Below are 18,122 nucleotides of genomic sequence, written 5' to 3'. Positions count from 1 at the left end.
CTCCACCAAACTTGGACTGAAGAGTCACTGGACTGTGGGAGTCACTTGGACAGAGTTGCTGGATTCAAGGGACCTCGCTCGTCGTGCTGAGAGGAGACCCAGGGTACCGGTGATTCAGTTCTTTGGTGCCTGCGGTAGCAGGGGGACGATTCCGTCGACCCACGGGAGATTTCTTCGGAGCTTCTAGTGCAGAGAGGAGGCAGACTACCCCCACAGCATGCACCACCAGGAAAGCAGTCGAGAAGGCGGCAGGATCAGCGTTACAGAGTTACAGTAGTCGTCTTCGCTACTTTGTTGCAGTTTTGCAGGCTTCCAGCGCGGTCAGCAGTCAATTCCTTGGCAGAAGGTGAAGAGAGAGATGCAGAGGAACTCTGATGAGCTCTTGCATTCGTTATCTAAGGAAATCCCCAAAGCAGAGACGATAAATAGCCAGAAAAGAGGGTTTGGCTACTTAGGAGAGAAGATAGGCTAGCAACACCTGAAGGAGCCTATCAGAAGGAGTCTCTGACGTCACCTGCTGGCCCTGGCCACTCAGAGCAGTCCAGTGTGCCAGCAGCACCTCTGTTTCCAAGATGGCAGAGGTCTGGAGCACACTGGAGGAGCTCTAGGCACCTCCCAGGGGAGGTGCAGGTCAGGGGAGTGGTCACTCCCCTTCCCTTTGTCCAGTTTCGCGCCAGAGCAGGGCTGTTGGGTCCCTGAACCGGTGTAGACTGGCTTATGCAGAAATGGGCACCATGTGTGCCCATGAAAGCATTTCCAGAGGCTGGGGGAGGCTACTCCTCCCCAGCCCTAACACCATTTTCCACAGGGAGAGGGTGTAACACCCTCTCTCTGAGGAAGTACTTTGTTCTGCCTTCCTGGGCCAGGCCTGGCTGGACCCCAGGAGGGCAGAAACCTGTCTCAGGGGTTGGCAGCAGCAGCAGCTGCAGTGAAACCCCGGGAAAGACAGTTTGGCAGTGCCAGGGTCTGTGCTAGAGACCCGTGGGATCATGGGATTGCACCAACAATGCCAGGATGGCATAGAGGGGGCAATTCCATGATCTTAGACATGTTACATGGCCATATTTGGAGTTACCATTGTGAAGCTACACATAGGTAGTGACCTATATGTAGTGCACGCGTGTAATCGTGTCCCCGCACTCACAAAGTCCGGGGAATTGGCCCTGAACAATGTGGGGGCACCTTGGCTAGTGCCAGGGTGCCCTCACACTAAGTAACTTAGCACCCAACTTTTACCAGGTAAAGGTTAGACATATAGGTGACTTATAAGTTACTTAAGTGCAGTGTAAAATGGCTGTGAAATAACGTGGACGTTATTTCACTCAGGCTGCAGTGGCAGGCCTGTGTAAGAATTGTCAGAGCTCCCTATGGGTGGCAAAAGAAATGCTGCAGCCCATAGGGATCTCCTGGAACCCCAATACCCTGGGTACCTTAGTACCATATACTAGGGAATTATAAGGGTGTTCCAGTATGCCAATGTAAATTGGTAAAATTGGTCACTAGCCTGTTAGTGACAATTTGTAAAGAGACAGCATAACCACTGAGGTTCTGGTTAGCAGAGCCTCAGTGAGACAGTTAGGCATCACACAGGGAACACATATCTATAGGTCACAAACTTATGAGCACTGGGGTCCTGACTAGCAGGGTCCCAGTGACACATAACAATCATACTGAAAACATAGGGTTTTCACTATGAGCACTGGGCCCTGGCTAGCAGGATCCCAGTGAGACAGTGAAAACACCCTGACATACACTCACAAACAGGCCAAAAGTGGGGGTAACAAGGCTAGAAAGAGGCTACTTTCTCACATAGCGCTGAAAGCATTTCAACCCATAATAAGTCACAAACACATTCTTGTCAAAACAGACAACATGACAACAATGTATTACCTAAACAAACAGGGAGGGACACACTCAACACAGTTGTGTCTCCTGGCACAGAGAATATGGCATTGGGCGATTCACAACCACATTCGCCTAATAGCACAATTTATTCCAGGAATTCAGAATCAGTTAGCAGACAATCTCTCTTGGGATCACCAACAGATCCACGAATGGGAGATTCACCCCCAAATACTGAACACTTACTTCCAGAATTGGGGAACACCACAAATAGATCCATTTGCAACAAAGGAAAACGCAAAATGCCGAAACTTCGCATCCAGGTACCCACAAGATCAGTCTCAGGGCAATGCGTTATGGATGAGTTGGTCAGGGATATTTGCTTACGCTTTTCCCCCTCTCCCACTCCTTCCATATCTGGTAAACAAGTTGAGTCAAAACAAACTCAGACTCATACTAATAGCGCCAACATGGGCAAGACAACCTTGGTACACAACACTACTAGACCTCTCAGTAGTGCCTCATGTCAAACTACCAAACAGACCAGATCTGTTACCGCAACACAAACAACAGATCAGACATCCAAATCCAGCATCGCTGAATCTAGCAATTTGGCTCCTGAAGTCCTAGAGTTCGGACACTTAGACCTTCCACAGGAATGTATGAAGGTCATAAAACAAGCTAGGAAACTTCCACTTATTTGCATAGCAATGTCTAGTGGTAGAAGATTTGTTTATTACTGCCATAATAATCAAATTCAACCCTTACACGCATCTGCCAAAGACATCGTAAGATACTTACTACAGTTGCAAAAGTCAAAGCTAGCTTTTTCTTCCATTAAGATACATCTTACCGCAATTTCAGCTTACCTGCAAATTACGCACTCAACTTCACTATTTAGGATACCAGTCATAAAAGCGTTTATGGAAGGCCTAAAGAGAACCTCGGAGCCAGAAAAACTAACACCACCTTTGGAGCCAACATATTTGGACGACTCAAACATTCGGTATCCAGACGTTCGTGGGCTGAAACCTCTGGGCGGAAAATATGCTCCAGTTACTGAGGAGTCATCCCATATTGGAAGTAATGGACGGTGAACAGAGAAAAATCTGTATACTTAAGGACACAGAAGAAACATAGTCTCTCCTCCAACAATCATAAGAAAATTGACTTTCTTAGAAACTTTAAAAACTGGACCTCCACCTGCTAAAATATCTAAACAAAAGGAGAAACCAAAGGCACCACAACAGCTTTCACCACCACATTCTTCTTTACTTCCTGCTTCTCCACCAGCAGATAGTCCACCACCATCACCCTCACCTATACAATTTTCTCCACAATCCCCTATCTCAACACATGGGGATGACTTATATGACACAACAGGATATAGATCCATGGGATTTATGATTCAGATCCCATCCCTCCTAATGATCCAGATTTATACCTCGCAAGACCATCTCCCCCTGAAGATAGCACTGCTTACAATCAGGTCATAGCTAGGGCAGCTGCGTGTCATAAGGTACAATTACATACAGATCCCATTGAGGATGACTTTTTATTTGATACCATAACATCTACTCATAAGGAGTATCACTGTCTCCCTATGCTCCCAGGCATCCTTAAGCATGCAGAAGACATTTTCAAAGAACCAGTAAAATCTAGAATTATTAAACCAAGGGTAGATGAAGTATTAACTTGCACCCTCTGATCCGGTTCTTATTAGGGCGCTCGAATGCCACTATATAGTCGTCATTGTAGTAAGAATGAGAGCAAATAGCCAATCTACAGGGGATGTTCCTCCTCGAGACAAGGAAAGTTGTAAATTTGATGCAGCCCGAAAGAGAGTAGCAACTCAAGCTGTGAACCATTGGAGGATTGCAAACTCTCAAGCACTGTTGGCAGTATATGATAGAGCTCATTGGGACCAAATGGAAGATTTGTTTGTTATAGTACCTTCCACCAGAACACCAGAAAAGGGCACAACAGATAGTAACCGAAAGGCAGGCCATTTCCAATAATCAAATTAGATCTGCTATAGATGCAGCAGACAGAGCAGCAAGGGGTATCAACACTAGTGTCATAATTAGAAGGCACGAATGGTTAAGGGCTTTAGAGTTTAAGACAGAAATTCAACCGGCAGTGTTGAATACACCCTTTGATAAACATCACCTCTTTGGGCCAGAGGTTGATACCACAATAGAAAAGCTGAAAAAAGACTGATACAGCTAAAGCTATGGGTGCCCTTTACACTACACCCACTCGGGTAACTTTTCATAGGCCACATTTTAAGGCTGGTTTTAAACCATCATCCTCACAGCCATCCACATCCAAACTGAAACAAGGGCCACATTTTTACTAGAGAGGCTTCTTCAGAGGTTCTTACAGAGGGAATAATTATAGAGGGAAAGGTAAATCAACCGCCCCAAGAGATTCTTCCACTTCAACCAAATAGTGACTTACGGATCCCCACACAGCATACATCTCCTGTGGGAGGAAGACTGGACATTTTTTACTCACAATGGCATAACATTACTGCAGATCAATGGGTTCTATCAAATATCGAACATGGTTATTGCCTAGAACTTATCTCTTCTCCACCAAACATTTCCCCTCGCTCGCACAAACTTACTGTGGAACATCTCAATTCATTAAAACAGGAGGTACAGCCACTACTACTTAAAGGTGCCATAGAGATGGTGCCTATATCACAACGAGGGTCAGGAGTGTATTCACTATACTTCCTCAAAGCAAAAAAAGATGGTTCTGTCAGAGCACTTTCACATGGTTACTGTACAGGACATCATTCCTCTGCTACAGAAACAACATTACATTACATCATTAGATCTAAAAGATGCTTATTTCCACATTCCCATACATCCAGCACTACGCAAATTTCTAAGGTCATAGCAGGGAAGCATTACCAATTCAAAGTACTACCCTTCAGAGTACAACAGCACCAAGGCTATTCACCAAATGCCTAGCAGTTGTTGCAGCATTCCTCAGAAGACAACACATGCATATCTTTCCATATCTGGACGACAGGTTCATAAAAGCCAGTACAATTCAAACCTGTCAAGAGCACACACAGTCTACAGTGGACACCCTACAGAACCTAAGATTCACAATGAAATATCAAAAATCTCATCTACACCCAGCACAAATACAACTGTATCTAGGTGCAATTCTGAACACTAAGTCAGCATTAGCATACCCAAACCCAGTGAGAATTCAAGCTTTTCACAATCTCATATCTCAACTAAAATACTACCACACTTACACAGTGAAGTTGATCATAATATTGGGAATGATGGCATCATGCATTGTAGTAGTACCCAATGCACGCCAGGGAGTGGGCACAGGAAGGTGTAGCCACCTTCAGGGTCAGTAGTCAATGGCTACTGCCTTCTGACCTCTGTAACGCTCCTAAATCTAGAATTTAGGGCACCCCTGAACCTTGCTCTTCAGATTCCTGGCGACCTAAAGGAGGACTGAAGAGCTGCTCCAACAGTAAAGACTCGAGATGACAACTGACTTGGCCCCAGCTCTACCGGCCTGACTGCAGCTGCAAGACTTGTGCTACAAAATGACACCTCGTCCTGCAAGCCCAGCGATCTCTACAAACCCCCAGAGGACTGCTTGCCTACATTAAGGAACAAAACCTCCTGAGGACAGTGGCCTTGTCCACAAATAAACTTCCAACAAAGATTTCAGAGCCCTCCGGGTCTGCGAGTCCTGCCCACTCTGCACTCAGCGCCCACGTCCCGTGTCCAGGTGGCCCACCAGTCCAGAGGCAGTCCCCATGCATGTCCAACCTCGAATCCACCCTGGGTTGACCCCTCCTGGCCAACAGGACGAGTCCTGGAGCCTAAATCCAGAGGACCCACCCTGACCTGCTCCGGTGAAGTTTTCGGACACCTAAAGGTACCCCTGCACCCACAGCCCCCTGGCCTTATGGAACCCAGCCGAAAGTCCACTGGTGTCCAGTGGCATCTCATCTCACCTGTACAGCTGCTGGTTCACCTCACCAACCTTTCTGGTTCAAGCCTGCACCCTGTTTGCGCAACCCGAGATCCTCACAGAATTGCATTGGGCACCAGACGCTGTGTTCGCACCTGGCCGCTTCCAGGCTGCTGAGGGTGTATGCCTATCTGTGGGCTCCCCCGGTGCTCATCCAAACCTCCTCAGGCCTGTGACCAGACCACAGGGCTACTTACCTGCAAACCGTTCTCATCTGAGTGCCCCCAGTCTCCATTGCTTGCCATTGGGTGCTCCACACCAACTTTGACCCCTGTATCCGGCCGGCCTTGTGTTGCTGGTGAGCACCTTTGGTGTCTATTGGAACCTTGCTCTATGGACACTCTAACCCATTGAAGACTGGGACACTAAATCTAAGTATATTTTTTGATACATAAACATTGACCTGGAGTTAGCCATTGAGTGTGTCCCTCATTTCTTGACACTGTGTGTACAACAAATTCTTAGCAGTACCCTCTGATAAGCCAAACTGCTCGCCCACTACCACAAAAGAGAGCATTAGTATTATCTACTTTGGCCTCTGTTAAGCCTCAGGGGGTCCACTGGCCTCTGTGCACAGTATACCTCGTTTTGTTATAGTATATACAGAGCCAGCTTCCTACGAGGACCTTTTGGAACAAAATTTCAGAAAAAAACTCAAACTGGACTTCAACAGTTATTTTTCAGTGAGACCGTTAAGGATCTAAGGAGGCTAGTGGAAATGCACAGCTTATTCGCCATAGATTGACTTAAAAACACTGCTGAGGATTTTATTACTGTTCGTAGCTTTAATTAAGTCTACTCGTACTGCATTACCATATATATATTTTTTTTTTTTAACAGTCTGTTACTTTGAAAAAGTGGTCACCATGCAGTTGTATGTATAAATTACTCTGTCACCTGATACCAGACATGTGTATCTTACTTTTGAAACTAGATTATTATTTACATTGTTGATCTTTGATGCCTGGAGTAGATTTCCAACACTCATACGCTATGTAAGGTTGTCTTATGTGTCTACTCAGGACTGCTAAAAAGGACGGAAAGAAGTCAAAACCATTTTAGCTTAAAAAAAAAATAAGCAGCAAGACTAATGAGTCATGATGGTTCTGAAATATTGTACTGATTCCCACACAACTATTTGTTTTGAAAAATACAAGTTTTTAAAAACCTGTTTAGCTCTTTCAATGTTATAGTTTCAAGATGTTTGTGGTGTATTTGAGCAGTTACGGTCAATTAGATGTATGAATGGAAGATTGAAATCCATTAGCTCCTATAACTTATTTCTCTAACTCCTTAGGAGCAATGCTGAATATTGTGCAAGATTCTGCATTTTTAGAAGCCACTGACAATCAGAATGAAATGGTAAGACAAATTCATCTTATTCACCAACTACACAAGGAAAGACTGAAGTTAATATATATTTCCATGTGTGATTTAAAGCCTTCTTTTATAAGGTTATACAGCGAAGAGTCACTTGAAGTGTAAGTTGTGTACACTTAACCTTTGCAAAAGACATAAAATCTTTACTCGAGATCCAAAATATGCAAAGTGATCAGAGCGCAACCCACAGCTTATAAAGTAACTAGCCTAACTCACTCAATAATTGTAAGAAACATCACATAAGAGATGAAAGGGCATGGCTCTTTTGCATAACTATACCCTCTTTACCAACAGAGATTATGGCCAAGTAACATAACAACAAAACAACGCAAAGCGGGACAAACGTAGTAGCCCCATCGAGGCAGGACCCTCAAAATAGTTGGATCAAACCCATGCAGGTGAGGTACAATAAACGGCTCATCTCATGCCACCTCTTCAGAACCAAGGCTGTCAAGAAAAGATTTTGCAGCGTCAGCTGGAGACTCTGTCACCCACCACCTACTTCATTCCAGCATGGGAGAAGTACACTGGCCTGAACCTCATGATTCACAAACTTTATTCTCCTCTACAAAGTATTCTATTTTTCAGGAATAACATTACAAGGAAAGAAAGGACATGTTGGGCCAAATGTCCTTTGCAAAATCACTTGCCGATGTTAGTCTACCTATAATGTGACCAACACAGTGTTCATTCCCTCTTCAGTGTTGTACTGGTCCTTCGTGAATGATTGTACAGCCCTTGTTTTGTGTACCTATTGATAGTCATTTCTCAGCAGAATTCCCTCCTCTAGGAATGCCACAGTTGCAGTTTTGAAATTACGATCATCATCCAGATCTTTCCATCCAACCAGCCTAAGATTAGTGGCTCTTTTCACTTCTCTTGACACACTGCTGTGACCTCTAACAACTTGGTTCTCTTTACCACAATCTGTACTGAAGGTGCAGCAGCAGTGATTTTCAGACACAGAGCAAAACAGTTCTCCAAAGCTCTGAGTCTGTCCTCTAAATTATCTACCTAAATGTATAATTTAACAGAGTTCCAGAACAGGAATCATGGTATGGCAGAAAAATGTCCTTTTACAGACGAATGCTGAGCCTCTTTTCTATTTCTAGGAAAGCTGGAATAGATCTGATGTGGTGATGCAGTTATACATCCACTGAATTGTTGATGGCAAACACTTTTCTTGTGTTTTTCTGTTTGTGCATTTTGTTTAAAGTCTGGTGCTATTCTGGCTGGAAGTGTGACATTGTCCACTTAAAGTGGTTAGTTAATAGGAGCCAGGACTTTACATGTATCACTTCACATCAGTTCCTAGGTAAGATCTTACAGATATTAGTCAACTGAATTTAGCAAAAGCCAAGAAACGCCTAAAGAAGTTAATCTCTTGAAGCACAAGTGCTTTTTGTGAATATCTATTGCATTTATACTCTGTTCTCACTTGTAACAAACCACATGTTGCATACATTAACACTCCTTATCGGCGAAAGAAAGTCAGATATTTCAATCGGATTTGATCATCTGATTTGTTCATATTACCTTCTAATACAGTGTTTTGGCTTTGCTCACCTCTCCACAGAGAACCTGTGTTTCGGGAGGGCCAAGGTATCCAATCAGGATAAGGGGCAGCACTTACCAACAACAAACAGATAGAACATCACCCATATCAGAAAACAGACAGTTGCCAAAATATATTTACACCCCAATATGAGCAATGCAAAACCGAAAAATACAAAATCAAATCCTCTCCCGAAACCGTGTGTGTGTGTGTATACATGTGACTAATCTCAACCTACCCCTACAACCTGTATCTCCTGCATGTCCCATTTATCTCCAATCAGTTGCCGTGGGGTATCTCATAGTTAGTGACCACATAAATATCTCCACAAGTCTAGTTAGTGTATGCATCCATCAATTCCATAGTCTGCTTAAGTGGTAAGTAGCATTGTGACATGGATGGGGTCCCCTACAACTGTGCGTGCGCAGGGCCAGTAACAGTGTTCTCAATGTTCTCAAGGAGGGCTGACATCTATATTCGCCTCCAACTTCTCCAGGTGAGTGTCCCAGCACCGCAAGGGTCTATCCCATCTCCCTTTGTACGTAGCTGTCTGTGGACCACCAGCTTGCCCTTGCCAGTGCCGCATTAGGGTGCCTTCCAAGTCATAGTAATGCAGTGCTTAGCCAAAATCAGCACCAGATTTTGGAACCACAACAAACTTTAGTTTTCTGAGTGACATGCCGTACATCAAATAAGCCCCGAGCAAGGTACAAGGGAGACAGACAACGCCCTGTCACCATGCATAATTTGTACCCAAAAGGGATGTATCACCACCCATAAGCACACCAACAAAATGTTTTGTTATTCACAAAGTGCTTCAACAAATGCCTACAAGATCACTACTGTATGGGATAAAGAAAAGAATAGGTATACATCTGGTACCCAACACTGGTACATCTACACTTACATTTAAGAGGTACTTGACAATACAATTTCATTTGAAGTAATTGTTAAAACATAAATTGAATAAGATAGGTGCCAGCACATTCCTCTGTTTTACCCTATTCCGGGTTTCAAATGTGTATTTAATTTCAGTTAGCGTCAATGCATTATCTTACGTTGTGAATCTGCACAGTTGTATTAGAGGATCCATTGTTGCGTGAGTCATACCTTAGGATATATGTAATTGTTGCATACTCCTTATTTTTCATTAGTATAATTAAATTATTTATACAATTATGTTATTTCATGGTTCAGCTTTTTTATTTACATTCTCCCACTTGTTTTTGCATACTATAACAATGTTTAAAAAGTACAATACAAATTAAAGTACATCCAACTGGAGGTTTTAAAATAGAAAATCGAGGTGTGGGGCTTGTCAAGGTAAACGCAAAAAATAAAAACATAGGAGCTAAAAATCTAGAACAGGTAGGGCATGGGCCAAAAAGGTGTGCAGATGTAGTTCCTCCAAGTAAAAGGCATCTAGTTGGGCCAAACGTTTGTCCCTAGTCTCAGCAGTGTAACTTTTCCATGAAAAGTATAGGAAACCTTGTGGCATTCGCTCGCCAATGTCTTGAGTGAAAACGTTAATACCTTGTATTCAAAGGTCTCCTGCATGCTAGTAAGTGACTGGTCGAGGAGAATGTGTCTCGTTTGAGAGACAGTTTTCTGTGGGGAAAAAATATGGTAAAGTTCACACATGCAAAATTTGCCCCAGAATTTTTAAAAAGAGAAAAAACGTAGGCCTACCTACACCCTGCGCCTGTATTCCCTGTGAGTCAACTTATCCACTAGGTGAAAAAACAGGAAACAGTGTATTGGATCAGTAATCCTGTCACTTAAGGTCTGTTGATAATGTTTCTTCAGTTTAAATTGTAACGCAGGTTGCAAATCAACAATGGGAATCGCTCTGACCAACATTTAATCAATTTAAGCGATCATTCTTATGCTAAATAACTCCCACAGGTTCCTTACTGAATCTCTTTCCACATTGAATCAGACAGAATTTCTCTAGTAATTCTCATTCACCGGCACCAGATGCCAGTGTATCGAGCTGTAATTGAACTTTGCTTTATCACCAAAAGTGATTTATTTTTTTCCATCTGTGGCACCTCACAGACGTGGCATCCTCAGTTGTTTAGATTCCTTCTCTACTCTTTATGGAACTTTTTTGTTATATCTTGTTTATTTTGGTGTGCAAACACACAAGTCTTGAGTCTTTAAGCCCTGTTCATATGGACACCGTCGGATTTTGCTGAATGAGCTCAACATTTCTGGTCTCTTGTGTATGGAAAAGCACCGCGGGTGTGCATCATGTGACCGCTGTCTTTTTATGAACTGTAACACCCTCTATGAAAGGGGAGGACAAAGTCTTCATTGTGTTCGCAAAGAATACCTTTACAATCTAGATCTCAATCTAGATTTACGTCTGTGTTAACAGAGAGGAAACATCAGGGAAAACTAATAAAGAAAATAGAGGGATGGGTTTGACTCCCACTTCTAAAGTCCCTGCAATCGTTCAACCTCTGCAGTTCTATGGTACTTTCATCCCCATGGAAAGTGAGATAATATTTGCATAATATTAGGTTTTATCTTGGGCATAGTTTTGATATATGGTCAGACAGAAAAGTGAGTAAATTGTAGTTTACTCTGACTTCCACATTATTGGGGCTCTGGAACATTATGAACCCTAGACATTTCTGAAACCTAGAGACAGGCCTTTTCTGAGCCTTCCGCGATTCCCTTTACGTTTTCTAACCCGAACGACCGCTAAATGTCCAACTTCAGTTAAAATCATGTATATTCCTCACATTGTACCACATGCTTTAGCAGATTTCTAAGACTCAGCATTCCCACATTTCTCTTGATAAAAATGGTACTCCTCTTTTGTTGCTGAACCTATTACCTGAGACAAGAACAGACTAAACCATGGTTCATACAAAGGCCACAATGATAACTTGATGTCATCTGGTCACTTTTTACATTGGTTCTGGTCAAGAACAATAGGCCGAGCCATACAAGTGGGATTCTGTTTTTATCGGGAGAAGTGTGGAAATGCTGCTTGGTACGAATTTTGTGGATTTGTGCAGATTCTGAAACATTACCTCACAAAAATGTGAGGAACATTTGGGATTTTTGTCGAAGTTTTATATTTACAGTGCATTCTGGGTACAAAAATGTAGTAGGATCCATGCAATTCACACAACCCTGGGCTCCCCTAGGTGTCAACTTCCTCAGAACTTTCTGGGTTTGCTAGGTTTCCCGTGGTGGCTGCACAGCCCAGGTCTGATTACCAAAACTATCTCCATTATTACCATAATGTGTCAGTTTTCAAGCAGAAACTTAATGTCTTTAGGTTCCATTTTAGGGCGTTTATTATCACAAATGATAAGCTCAACCTCACAAGTGGATTTTATTAGGAGAAGTTTGGCAACACAGAGTAGTGGATCATTTGCTGTTATCTGATAGAGGCTTCTAGCTGCAGAATCCTTACCTTTGAATTCCGTGCCGTCTGCTTCGAATCTGGAATCTTTTTGCTGAGCAATACCCTGTGCATGGCGTCAGGTGGTGTCGTTCAGATCTGCATGCCTCGTCTGGCTCCGTGTGGCTTCCTCAGCGTCGTTGGAGCTGTCTGTGATGTCGCAGTCACCTATAAAGGCACCACCCCGGCTCGCGTACATCAGTTTTTTTCCCTCTGTGCTGTTTAGGTGCAGTTCTGGGACCGAGCTTCGCTTTGCCTTTTTTGGCAAGCCTTTTTTTCAACCTTTTCTCGTAGAATTGTTTTCGTGTGTGTTAGGAAGTTGTCATCTAGGAAGACAAGGTTCAAGCCGTGTGGCATCTGTCATCGTGCCATTTCGGTGACGGACCCCCACCAGGTATGTCTCTGGTGCCTCGACAGGGACCACGACTCGAAGTCGTGCTCCGACTGCCGGGTCATGGCCCTGAAGGCTTTGATAAAGCTGTCTCTAAAGCTAATGGTAGCCCGGCAGTCTACTTCAGTCTGCACAACTCCTCAGAGGGCACGGTCCCGCTCAGGAAGGTGGTCACGGGACCACTCCAGGAGCCCCAAGTCCTCTTCTTCCCACTTGAGGTCCTCGGGGCACTCGGGAAAGAGGCACAAGAAAAAGAAGTCCAAGCAGACGTTGACTTCGCCACACACCTTGGCCGACGAGGCATCTCAGGAACGTCGAAGTTCCGAGCACAGTTCAGCGGAGCCATTGCCAGGGCAGACTTTGCATCTCCCCCCTTGTCCGGGAGCTGGAGCGACCCCGCTCAAATGAGAGTTTTACAAAGGCATGTGCCTCGTTTTTGAGCAGGCTGCCCTCGCGGGTGAGTCTTTGGACCCCGCGGGGTCAGCAGGGGCCCCATCGGGTTTGACGCCAGTAGCTTTGGGCTCAACGCTGTTGGGGGCCCCAGGATTCGATATCAGATCCAGACCAGTGCCGGTTCCTCACAGTCGGCCTCCTCTGGGGTCGGGCAGATGCCGATGCTCCCCTACCACAGGTGCCCACCGTTGGTGAAAGCCCCATCCTCATTCCTGATGAGCCGGAACGACGATGTATGATGCTGATTCCAACTTCAATGGCACCGAATAGGACCAGATCTGTGCCTGAGACTTATTTTTATGAGCCAGGCACAGGTGAGAAGTGTGAGGGGTCTGAGGAACCTTTGGAATATGGATTGGAGGAGCAGGATTGGTATGAGGATCTAGGGGTGTTGTGTAGATATTTTAATTATAGCTCCATGCACGTTATTTTAACACACTATGCTGTTGTGCACTTTAATCTAGATATATTTTATTAGGCTTTGCTTTGTTATTTTTACAATAACCATGTAACAGTCTTGTTTTATTTTTCATCTATCAAACTATTTTGCTTAGCGCAGCACTGTGCCCTCAAACAAGACATTCTTGATCACCTTGTGCTTCTTTCAAGGCTACAGTTTGGTACATTGCCGGTGAACGTGGTAGAAGTTTAGTCTCCAACATTCATAGAAAATACACATCCTTACGTAGGGACATTTTCTTAGAACATCAGCTGTGTTATTATAAAAACACTTCCTAGTCCCATTACCACAACTGTATGCTGATTGCTGAATGCTTTGCTACAGATGCTAATGCAGACTACAGGCCTTTGCTCAGGTATGAGGGTTGATGTCTCCCCGGGGGAACCTGAAAGGCAGAATTAGAGCTTAACATGCTGTGCTCAGATTATGACTTCAATTCAATTCTGCTTTATTTCGGTAAAAACATACCATAAAAGCACATAGACAAAACAGTTAAAACAAAGTAAAATATGAAAAGAGCAGCTCAAAATCCTTTAACTAAAACAATTAAGATACAATATGATTTAAAGGACTCTAGTATATGCAATAACTGCCTTAAACAATATAGCACAGTTGTAGCCGATTTCCATAAAATATGCATAAATATGTAATCAACCAAGGAACAAAACCCCTTACAAAAGGTACTCAACATTATAAACATCATAAATGGCAGTTTAAAATACCTGCTTTAAAACAATATAGCACCGATGTAGCTAGTTTCCATAAAATGTGCGTAAATATATAATTAACCAAGGTACAAGACCCCTTGCGAAAGGTACTCAACATTATAAATGACAGTTTAAGAATTTAAGTCTAAGATACCAAGGGCCAGATGTAGCAAAGGGTTTTACCCATTCTATGTCTATGGGAAAATGTGTTCGTACATATGGCCCCAAATGGCTTCCAAAAAAACTTTGCTAGATAGCATGCCACTAACTCATTAGGGTCTGATATACAAATCCTGAGAGCTATTAGCCTGTTCCTAATACCCATAGATTTACAAAGAGGTACAATCCAGCGGGCCCTCTGCTTAGAGTACGCTGGACAATGAAAAAGGACATGGGCGGGACATTCAGCCTTCCCACAGCCTATTGGGCATAAACTGGAGTGACTATCAGACTTCAGCCATCTATAAGTTAAGGAGCGTAGGGGGAGTGACCATAATCTGAATCTAATATAAAGTGCTTGTGCAAATGGGGATAGAATTGCATCCATATAATGCTCAAACTCATAGTGACATTTGGACAGTAAAAAGTTGTTTGTCATACCAGAGGTGGGCACTTCTGATAGTTTATCTGCCTTTACATTAAGCCAATACACGTCCTTCACAACCTGAATAGCATTTTTTGTGAGAATAAAAGGGTCTGTCCAGTAATTTCTCAGCCCAGGTTTGGTAAGAGTATTCTCAACGTAATTGCACCACCTAACTTTTTTTGTAGTGTGTGTACTCATCAGTTCGCTCAACCAGGCTCGGTACGGGATATAAGTATCCGCTGCCCAAATTAGAATCCAATATAATAATGGCCTTAGGGCGGCGATATGCGCAATGGAGTGAAGATTTAGATCCATCCGGATCGGCAATGTGGGGGAACTAGTAGGTACTTTTAGTAGCATTTTTATAAAATAATTTTCCGCTCTTTCCAGATCCTCCAAATTGCAAAAACCCCATAGCTCTGCACCATATAGCGCTCCCCCTCTTGCAGATTATGACTTAGATAGGAAATAATCCATCGATTTTAGTGACAATATGATAGCGTTATTCTTAAGCTTCACTCTTCTCGTCACCATTTTAATACTGTCATGTTGTGTCGTCCTGGTTATTGCAGCTCACGCTTTGCTACCTAAGATGAATTTTTTTTATTAAACCTATCATTAAAACATACTGCTTCTGTTTGTCATTTATATATGAGACTGAATTGTAAATGAGAGAACCGGATGCTACCTGAGTGACCACGACTTCCCTGAGAAGCCTAATATGTCATGCGCTCGACTGCCCAATCATCCCTATCCCCTGGTAGAGATGAGGCACTGCTAGTTAGCCGGAGCAAAACCTGGATTTAGAGCGACCGGTGTCGCCCACAGTGGGTCATACTCAGTCTCCCACACAGTGGACGATCTTGCTTCTCAAAATCCAGTAGTCTCAACTTCTCCAGATGCTGGTATGCTCTTACCTCCTTCTGTGGCTACGGAGGAGGAAGCGTTGTATGCCATGGTGGTGCGTAGAGCAGCTGAGGTCTTGGACCTAGACTTGCCTACGGTGCCGGTCAGGACTAACCTCCTGACAGAGGTGCTTCAGCCGGGGGTTGCTACATCGGAGCCGATGTTACCCTTCATTGAGGCTCTTACTGATGGCCTGCTGGGGATGTGGTCCAAACCCAGCACAAGGGCTCCTGTGAATAGGCTAATTGGCCGCCCCATCGACCAGCTCCTACAGACCCTAGTTTCCTCACCCAACACCCCACCCCAGAGTGCTTGATGGTCCAGGCCTCCACTTCCCATGGTGCCTTCTCTCCGCTCCCCCGGATAGGGAATCCAAGAGTCTGGACCAACATGGGAAGAAGATGTTTTCTTCTGCCTGGCATTGAGATTTGTAAACACCTCATGCCTTTTGGGTCATCTTTCCCATACTTTATGATATACGGTGGCATAAGTGCAGCCCCATGTCCTGAAGGGGGTACTGAACACTCACCCAAGCTGTCAAGGATGTATGTATGTATGCATATGGATATTTATATAGCGCGTTCCGACCTTAGCATTGAAGCGCTCGAGAACATAAATAGAGAGGGAACGGCCAAGGCCCAGCAACAGCAACATTACTGTGGAAACAGCCATGTTTTCACTCGCTTCCTGAATGTCAGGAAATTATGTTCTTTCCTAATGCCCAACGGTAGAGCATTCCAATGTCTGGCAGCCGCCACTGTAAAGGCTTTGTCTCCCCACCTGACTCTGCGAGTTCGACAGACCTGAATCAAGTAGGAATTGTTTGATCTTAGGACCCGCCCTGGGCGATATCACCTGAGTCTCTCAGCCAGGTGTTCAGCACCGCCCCCATAGAGCGCTTTAAAGATTAAGCAAAGAGCTCTAAAAATAATCCTCTTGCCAACCGGAAGCCAATGAAGATATTTCAGGCTAAGAGAAGCCGAGGCTAAACGTGGAAGGTCCAAAATCATATGAGCTGCATTGTTCTGAATCAACTGCATGGGCTGTCCTCATTTACAGGCCCTACTAGTAATGATTTCTGAGGAGAGATCTTTATTAATAATAAATATCTATAATAGGAGTGTGGGCAGCCACTATTCAAGGCCGTTGGGGCACTTGAAAAAAAATAGAGCTGGTACAGCGCCGCCTAGCTTCTTCTCCAACCACTAGTCCAGCCTACGTTGGTCATGCCTTACAGCCCCTCCTGCGAATAGAATCGCACCCTGTACCGACCACCCCTCTCTCCTCTCCCTCTAGAAACCCCCAGGAGTACGAGGGCGAAATTTTAAATGAACCTAACGCCCTTGCCGTGCCAACCCCGCTAATTCGGAGCCCTTCCAAAGGAGGATCCCCAATTACCTTAGACCCCAATACCAAAGGAAAAAGGAAACAAAGGGAACTCGTTATTAAAAACAAACAAACTAGGACTTTGAGCCCCCCTAACCCGGCCCAGTCCTTTAATAAGGACATGATTCTAACCTCCTTAGAAAACACCAGCGGACGACAGGCAAACGATCATACTAGGGATCTTATTAGAGAAGAGCTCTCCAAGCTGCTTCTTCCCATTGTAGCCCATCTCCAAACAATAGAGGATAAACTGGAAGGCCTCATTAAGATCCAGCAGCCATTACTTCCTCCAACTGTAGAAATTAAATCCTACCCCCACCACTCTCACCTTAACCAAGAACACGCTAATGGCAGCAGACCATCTGCTCATATGGGTAAGAGTCTTCTTCTCCCTAAAAATCAAGAATGGAATAGTTCTGATAGAGCAGCTAACATCTTAAAGAACAAGCCTTCTAAGGTCTCAGCCCCCCTTTCAGAAGGAATCTTCCACCGGAGTCATGCCCATACGTTCTTGTTATTACCAATGTACCTGAGCTTAAAGCCAAAACCCCAGAATCTTTTACTGAACTTAAAAATAAGGTCATACATCGGTTGCACGTTAATGCGTGGTTTGTATTTTCTATGATACCCTCGATACTGATGGTGAGAAAGGTGGGGTGGGTGGGCTCTTTAGAAAAGACTGGCACAGGGGACTGCATTGTTATAAACTTCAACTCTCCTGGTCTTGTCCAGCTGCTCTTTTCAAATGCTAATAGACCTTATCCCTCAGTAGGTAAAGTTTCTCTGTGTAGACTACAAGTTTTTTATCCTCCTTCCCCGCCATTCGCGAACAGGAAATTGTCATTGTTGCACAGAGTCTCCCCTGATATCCAGATACAGTCTAACCCCTAACCTGGCCTTAGACGCTCCTCGGCGTCTCTCTCTCTGAGATAGATTGACTAAGTGATGGACCTTGGGGGTGGTTTTGAGTAGCCATGAAACTGAGCTCATCAGTTATCCTGCTCTTAGTGATTTTTAC

The 18,122-nt window shown here is 44.1% G+C and overlaps 1 protein-coding gene across 4 annotated transcripts in view; it reads left to right on the top strand.

Moving 5' to 3' along the window:
- RALGAPB (Ral GTPase activating protein non-catalytic subunit beta) overlaps window positions 1-18,122 on the top strand; it is a 1,713,320-nt gene that overhangs the window by 667,651 nt on the left and 1,027,547 nt on the right. For all 4 annotated transcript variants that reach the window (XM_069243900.1, XM_069243898.1, XM_069243901.1 and 1 more), the window contains one exon: window positions 7,157-7,221. In XM_069243900.1, coding sequence (XP_069100001.1) covers window positions 7,157-7,221 — 65 coding nt within the window. The remainder of the gene's footprint in view (window positions 1-7,156; window positions 7,222-18,122) is intronic.

This window comes from Pleurodeles waltl, chromosome 7 (genome assembly GCF_031143425.1).
Source record: "Pleurodeles waltl isolate 20211129_DDA chromosome 7, aPleWal1.hap1.20221129, whole genome shotgun sequence".
Lineage (NCBI taxonomy): Eukaryota > Metazoa > Chordata > Amphibia > Caudata > Salamandridae > Pleurodeles > Pleurodeles waltl.
The sequence above is the reverse complement of the archived record's forward strand: the minus strand, read 5'-3'. Positions and strand labels throughout refer to the sequence as shown.